The 8,035-nt window shown below is 38.0% G+C and overlaps 1 protein-coding gene across 1 annotated transcript; it reads right to left on the bottom strand.

Moving 5' to 3' along the window:
* Positions 1 to 2,409: 2,409 nt before the first annotated feature.
* Positions 2,410 to 4,249, bottom strand: LOC107668866 (BTB/POZ domain-containing protein KCTD12-like). The gene has a single exon (XM_016460890.1). It carries the CDS (start codon positions 4,201 to 4,203, stop codon positions 3,343 to 3,345), a length of 861 nt encoding a protein of 286 aa, XP_016316376.1. The 5' UTR covers positions 4,204 to 4,249; the 3' UTR covers positions 2,410 to 3,342.
* Between the last annotated feature and the right edge of the window lie 3,786 nt (positions 4,250 to 8,035).

Below are 8,035 nucleotides of genomic sequence, written 5' to 3'. Positions count from 1 at the left end.
TCTGATCTCATGGGAATGCATCCCATGGTTGTTAGGAAATGAAATTGTCAGTGCTTTATTTCAAAATGCTTTCAAAAATGTCAAAAATCCAATTCCCTCCCAGGGTAATAAGACTATAATAAATCACTCCGCATTTGCTGCCACTAAATTGATCTGGATTTTAAAAAATGTTTGCAAATTATACACTATAATTGTATATGGGCTTAAGTTCATTCCCTTGAAAACAAAAAATATAGTATACATCATGCAAGTACTGCAAGCAAATAGTGATAGTTCAGAAATGCAGAGTGTATGTACATTTGCTATCTGCATGAAGAATGATATGAGTCTAGGTTTTTAAATGTATTAAATCTCAGCTGTAGGCAGTGATGCCACTGCACTTTCACAGGTAACATGTAAATGCCTCATAGGCAGACTGTTAACACCAGCTCACGGAATGTTGAACATACTCTCAGATTAAATTCGGTTTCCTGAGTGGCAAGTGATTGTAACCTCATTAGCCCCTTAATGTACACATATAAATTGGACAACAGATTATGAATGCAACTAAGATTGAGCATGTGCGCAATGTTTGATACAGTATTAAGGACATTGCATAAATGTATGTTTTGGTCACAAGGAATATTACACATTAAAATTAAGAGTGTAAAAACTCATTCATTTTCAAATATATGAAATTTGCACTTCACTTAACATTCTCCTTGAGAAACAGCTGAGCTGTGGAATGAGCGCATAGACCATTAATAAATTTCCCAGCTGAGAGTACTGGTTATTTTTAGCCAAGAATTTAATTTGAATAATCACTTTTTTTTGGTCTGAAGTCAGTCTTCTGGTATGTAATGTTATGCAATGCTTTGATCTGATTTTCTCAGAAAAGAAAGGTTTTCTAGGAGAACAAAGAGTATGCTGGAAGCTGGAACAGCATAGGGATAGAGGTCGCTGCACTTTCAAAGATAGAAATGGTCATCTGTCTGCTGCAATGCATGAATCTGATCTGAGTTGATGCATAACAAGTGAATACAACATCTGCTTTTTCCCTAGATATTTCAACTATCAACCTCATCTGAAGCTTCTCCAGAATTTCAGGTTTTTATATAACTTTATTTACCTGTCTACTATCTTTGACGCAGTGAAACACCATATTCTCCTCAGACCTGGGCCTCACAACCACTGCACTTTCCTAGTTCAAGTCTTACCTCACAAGCAATTCTTGAAGGTTCCCCTGAGAGGGTGAGTGTCCAAATCACATCAACCAAGGGCGTGCCTCATGGTTCAGTTCTGGGTCCCCTTCTCTTTACATACAAGACCTCACTTGGCCCAATCATGAAGGCACATGGCTTCTACTATCCCTCCAATGCAGACAATACACAACTGTACCTGTTGTTTTAGTTAAAAAAAACGGCTGTTATTCTGCTTGATATTGCAAACTGGTATTTATTATAAAAACTTATTTTCAGAACTATAAATACACTGGCTTGTAGTGCAAACAGTTTAACCATTTCATGCACTTTGTTATTCTTCTAGTTATTTACCTAAAGTGGCTAGTTAATCAGAAGTTTTGCACATTCACAGAAAATAGCCTACTTCTACATAAGTGTAATGACTGTCAAACCCGCAATTTTCAAATACTTACCCACATTAATATGTAATGAACAGAAATTTTAATCAATATATTGTTGAATGCAAATGCAACTGAGGACCTTCACTGTGTGTAAACAGAAAGACCCGTTGCAGCTGGATCTTTTCATTATTTACACTCAAAATGATAATGCCACCTATATTTGTGCACAGCTGCGCCATCTGCATTTCAACAATATTTGTGTCACAAAAAACGGAAAGGGATCTATTGTACATTGGTACAATTATTGTATTCATTAGTACTGGCAATGATCCATGATCGGCCACTGAAATAATCTGGCTGACCCCCAAACCTCTTGAGAGCACAGTTAATAATACTGCATCTGTCCAAAAAGCAATCTTGAGGACCAATTTGTTAATCCCAGTTATTTCCTTGTAATTCATGTTCTCCCTCAATCTCTATCATTGTTTGATGGTTAAGATAAAAGTTATGCTAGAAATGTTTCATGTTGTTAAAACAATTTGATAATTTATCCTATTTAAATTCAAACGCATTTTTCCAGTGAACCAATTAAAATTTCTATACCACAAAAATGTATTTTAAAAATAGAATGCACTTAAAGCATGAGGGTGCATTTGCACGAAACAGAAGAGTAAATCTGGGTTGTTCAGCAGCTGCAATTTGAGTAGAATTACTGAAATGAACTTTTCCACGACATTCTAATTTATTGAGATGCACCTGTATGTTCTTGTTTAGCCCTCCAGCCTTTTAGAGCTTCACAAGACACACTGGAAACAAATAAAATTGAGGCTGACACTGAAAGACTGACAGATTACAATTTATTGAATGATCGGCTTTTAAACAGACAACAGATATAAGATGCGTACAATGCTGGAAAAAAGGAGAGAACTTTCTTGTAATACAGACATAGAAACAGTAAACCTAAGACAACAACAACAACAAAAAACAATTCCCACTCTTCGCCCAAACAAAATATGTGCAAAATTCAATAAAACACAGTTGTATGCTCTAAAAAGGTAAGCCTCACTTTAGAAAAAAAATGTTGTAACATCTTTGTAATCTATTACAAAGTTGTCATATCTCTCGATTTTGGGTTCTAAGAGGTTCCACTCGATTTTCTTAATCTGTAATGAAATCCAAAGTGGTCAAAAAAGTGCAATGAATCACTGCAGGTAACTTGGCACCACTTTAATTTTACTAAAGAAATGAAGGCAGCAATTAAACTTTTCAGTTTTAGTGGGTTATTCACAGTGAAAAGATTAAACTGAACTTGAAGGAAAAGTGTCATTGAGATCAACCAGTCTGATGAACACAAAGGAAGCTGAATGCCACAATCTTTACAAAATGTTACCCAATGTGTCAGTAACAGACTTTAAATTTCCTCAAAGTGGAATCGTCCGTTAAATCACTGACCCGGGAAGAAAAATATTTAAAATGCACGCAAGTACAAAACACATCTGGGACTTTTTACAAATAGGCCCTCAAATCTGAATATGACTTTATCTGCAAACAAAACGAAGCTATGAAGGGAAGTGCAATGATAGCTAGTTAGTCTGCATTTGTTAATTCTAGTAATAGATGTAGTAGGCTATTAAAGTCTAGGAGTAAACAGCCAATCCTATGATGCACACAACTAGAAATTTATGAATGAGAATAACTCCAATACACCTCTCCAACACTGATGAAACTTTACTCCTGTAGTGGAATGCCTAAATACACACTTAAATGCGGCACATTTTGGCTTATTCTCGACAGAAAACATACTCCGTGTAGCTTGTCCAGATTTTGTCCTCGTTTGGGTCATTGCTGGAGTAAGCGCAGGTGCCAGTGGAGCTGCACGCGACCATATGAAAGCCAAACTCTGACAGTTTGTCAAACGCTTGCTCGAGAAAATTATACTTCAGATAATAGCGCGATGTGTACCTCTCCGGAGGGCGGTCCGGGTCTCTGCTCTCGTTCAAAGTGTCTCCGAAAACCTCTTTAGCCAGAGAGGTCTTCCCGCACACCGTGATCCTCGCGACTCGCCTGAATTTGGCGTCTGTCTGTATGTCTCTTCCGATTGTGTATGAGCCCCGGTAACCGACTGTAATGTAGCCCGACTTTTTGGACTCGAGGGAGGGAGAGTGAGCGGTGCTGGCGACGGACATTGTGCGCGAGGCGTCGAGTCCCACCAGCGGATGCACGCCCGGTTCCTCCGAGTCACTCTGGCAGATCTCATCGGTGATGGAGTTGTCTTTACTCATTTTGGGACTCAAGAGCTTGGACAGGTCCCGCAGCTGAAAAAACTCAGCCTCCCGCTGTAATCTGCTCTTCTCTGGAAAATAGTCAGGCAAAACCAGATTTAAATCCCGCAGGTAGTCTAAAATGTAGCGGAAAAGAAAGCCGTCCCTGTCCAGAAAGAAGCGACTTTTGCTGTCCCGTGCCAGCTCTGTCGGTGTTTTCTTACTAAACATGTTCCACAGAAGAGAATCCGGTACGGCTATTAAAGTCGTGTGCCGCGTCACATACACTTGTCCTCCCACATTTAGTTCAATAATGTCAGAAAACGGAGACGCAGAATCCGCGCCGTTTGATATTCCACACTCGGGATCTGCCAAAGCCATCACGTCTCTTCAGCTGATATGCCAGTTATTCGCGACTGTGTGCAACGGGCTTTCTAAAGACTCGAGATAAGGGCAGATGTTTGTTTAAATAGGTTGTGGGAGGGGAGAGAAGACGGCTGATGTTAACGCTTTATTGGCAAAATAAGACCAACTGGTGCCGTGCCTTCTGCTGTCAGTGCCTCTTAGATGCTATACTCTGACTCTTATCTGATGTTTCTTGAAAGCTCATAATGTTTAAGGATATAAATTACACTTAAATGTAGATAATAAATGGGAAAATGCAAAGACATACGGCTAAACGAATCTTCTCACCACACACCGAGGGAAAAAGTGTCTTATAAATTACAATATTGACATTTTCTCCCATGCGCTCCATATGACAAATAACAATAGCGACATCTAGTGGTATAACATTGGAATAAAAGCTGGCTTTTGTCTTCTCCACAAGCACAGCTAAACTGTAAAACAAAACAAAATGAACAGATATATAACTTAGTCAGGTTAGTTTTTGTCTAGTAATTTTCCTCAGAAAGACATTCAATCATCTGAACAATCAATATGTTAAACAACAGTAGGCCTACAATCCATTGAACGCATACTTCTGTTCTATCCCTCACAGTCTCAATTTCATTCCCATCAAAAATTATGGCGATACCCTGACTAAGGTCTATAGATGTGGAGTCAACCATTATCTTTCCATTGGTTTATCAAAACTATTAAATCTAACCCTGTAATAAATCAAATTAAACATGCACTGAAAAAAACACATTGTTTCAATATGTCATAATCTAATCTACCTGTATGTTAGGCTATCACCAAGGCCTTTAAAATCCTGATCTGAAATAATGTTAAATAGAGAACACAGAATTGCACTTTGCAATGCATTGCGTTTTAATTTAAGAAAGTACAATTAACGTTAAATCAAATTCAGAAAAATGTATTTAATTACACATACAGTAATACAATTAATTTTAACTGGAAAAGTTCATCAATACAAACTTTGAATGTTTTATTGACTGACAGTAAATAGCTTTTTAATTAAAATATAGCTTTTTATACAGCAACAACACATAATTGAATAAAACTACAAGCAAACTAGAAAAAGAAACAATCTCTTACAATCCATGAACACAACATCCCTCCAGCAATAAATATATACTGTAGGCTTGATACAAGCAAACCTCTGGACTGAAGGTGGAGACAGAGGCAAACTGGACAGAACAGGACTAGGAGAAGTTACCTTGTCAGACAAAACAAGCTTGGGCTGGAGCTAAAGGCTCTGCTTGCATCTGTACACCAGAAGGGGCTAAGGCTGGAATTTGTCCACTAGTAGGGGCTAAGACAGGAACTGAACACTCCACCACTATATAATAGTGTTATATTGCAAAATGAGAGTAAACCTTACTCTGATGAATTATTCCATAATTCTAAAGAATATAAAACACATGTTTCTATACAGTGTTTTTCAGTCCTGGAGCACCAGCTGCACATTTATCACCTTTACTTGTTGTCACCCAGTTCAGTTCATATGTAAAATGATGAGCTGCATAATGATTCCTGCATGATAAAAAAATATTAATGGGAAATTAGCATTTTTTGAAGCAGAATGATATAACTGTGTTTCTCGATTGCAAACACACTATAACGGATTCATTTGGCCCAGTTTTCCAAACCATTCATACAGTTCTTGAAACAAAGACACGTTTCTCAAAACTTTGAACACATTTCACCTGTTTTTACACAAGTTCCAATTTGCTCAGTGTTTTCTGCAAAACTCTACACAAAAACAGCATCATTTTGCACAGGTTTAACCATGTTCTCATTCAGAAAACACAAACACACAATATAATTAACGCAAGCATCAAAATATGAACTCAAACAAACAGCACACCAGGCAGGTGCAGAGGGGTGTGCGGTGGGTGCTTGAGCACCTGCCCCTTTTCCCCTTAAAGCCCAACGTGCCTTTTTGTCAAGGCAATTTATTTATTTTTTTTAATTAAACGCCATTTTGTGAAGGCCTGCCCAATCTAACTATTAGTAAAATTAATAAATAATAATTTAGCCGTAAATAAAATTATCCACATGATGATGGCCTTTCACCTGACGTCGCGATCTCATCCGGGACATCACGTTCAGACACCTTTAATTTAGCACGCTACCAGGATGCCTTCATAACGTCCGCGGCTGCTGGTAAGTGGAGTTCTCAGCATAGCGGTGTGCTTGTAAATGTGTTATATATAATCCGCATTATTCATATAGTTTATTTATTACCTGGAGATAACTTGAAAAACACTTAAACCATATATTTTCGCAATGGTATGTTTATTGTCTTTTTTCTGCTTTTTATTCAGCTCAGCTACAGGGATAGAGGGATGTTTTTATCCATATTAGGGATTTCCTGTATGTCATAAGTCATTCCTTCTATGAGTCTGTTTTGGACTTTCTGCACGAGAGCGCCCTCCGGCTTCGAGTATGAATTAAACATACATTGCATCCAGACATTCACTTCTCCTCATTTTGGATACGAATAAAACGTCAGGTCATGGATAGACTATCCATACTGTCTCTTTGAATTTAAATCTAGAGACCTCTACGTGAACACACCTACCCGAATAAAGTGCGGAGGACGAATTTACATTTAACTCAAATTAAATATTAAAGGGGTCATATGATGCTGCTAAAAATAACATTATTTTGTGTATTTGGTGTAATGAAATGTGTTTATGCGGTTTAAGGTTAAAAAAACACATTATTGTCCACATACTGTACATCATTGTTTCTCCTCTATGACCTGCCTTTCTGAAACGCGTCGATTTTTACAAAGCTCATCGGTCTGAAAAAGCGAGGTGTGCTGTGATTGGCCAGCTATCCAGTGCGTTGTGATTGGCCGAATACCTCAAGCATGTGATGGAAATGTTACGCCCCTCACATACTGTGATGATGCCCTGTCAGGCCGGAGCGATGATTCAAAAACTAGGGATGGGCGATACCACTTATTTTGTTTTCGATACGATACTTTTCAAGGCAGTATCGTCGATATCGATACCGATTCGATACTTCTGAACTAAACTTTTAAATTATGAAATGTATTCAATTATTAAATTACTAAGAGTAAAATGGGTAATGATAAGCACTTAACTTTGTTTAAAACGCATTTTAACATTCAATACGCCTTAATTGTAACTTATTAGGTTATATTTTTGTTTACACATGGTTCAAATATGTTTTTTGTTTACACATGATTCAAATCTATGAATACTACAGTTGAACTATGGTCACTTTAGTAAAGCATGGTTCATTTTCATAAGGGACTGCCAGTGGTCATCCGGAGACTCTTCGGATAGGATTTGTCCTAGGATGTCCGAAGTATCCATGACCAGGAAGCAGCAGGTAAGATGTGAAAGAAATAACGTAAACGTAATTTTCATGCTGTTTATAGCTGTATCGCCAAGCTTGCGAGCAGTTTGAGCATACTTACCGAGCAGTAATGCCACAAGCGAAAGCAGTCCAAAATATCTCTAAACAAATATGTCAGTGGATTTTGATGTGAGAGTACAACAAGGAATGGACTTTTTCCACTGGAGGAAGCGCTATTATGGATTATGGACTCAAGTCATATTTTAGCCAGAAGCAACAGTTTAATGAATGAATGAATGAATGAATTATGCATTTATATAGCGCTTTATTGTGTATTGTTGTACACCCAAAGCGCTTTTACAAAAAGGGGTCTCTCCTCAACCACCACCAGTGTGCATTATCCACTTGGATGATGCGACGGCAGCCACAGGACAACGGCGCCAGTGCACTCACCACACACCAGCTACAGGTGGAG

Source organism: Sinocyclocheilus anshuiensis, unplaced genomic scaffold, assembly GCF_001515605.1.
Source record: "Sinocyclocheilus anshuiensis isolate Anshui unplaced genomic scaffold, SAMN03320099.WGS_v1.1 scaffold136, whole genome shotgun sequence".
Taxonomy (NCBI): domain Eukaryota; kingdom Metazoa; phylum Chordata; class Actinopteri; order Cypriniformes; family Cyprinidae; genus Sinocyclocheilus; species Sinocyclocheilus anshuiensis.
This window is presented reverse-complemented; position numbering and strand designations above follow the sequence as displayed.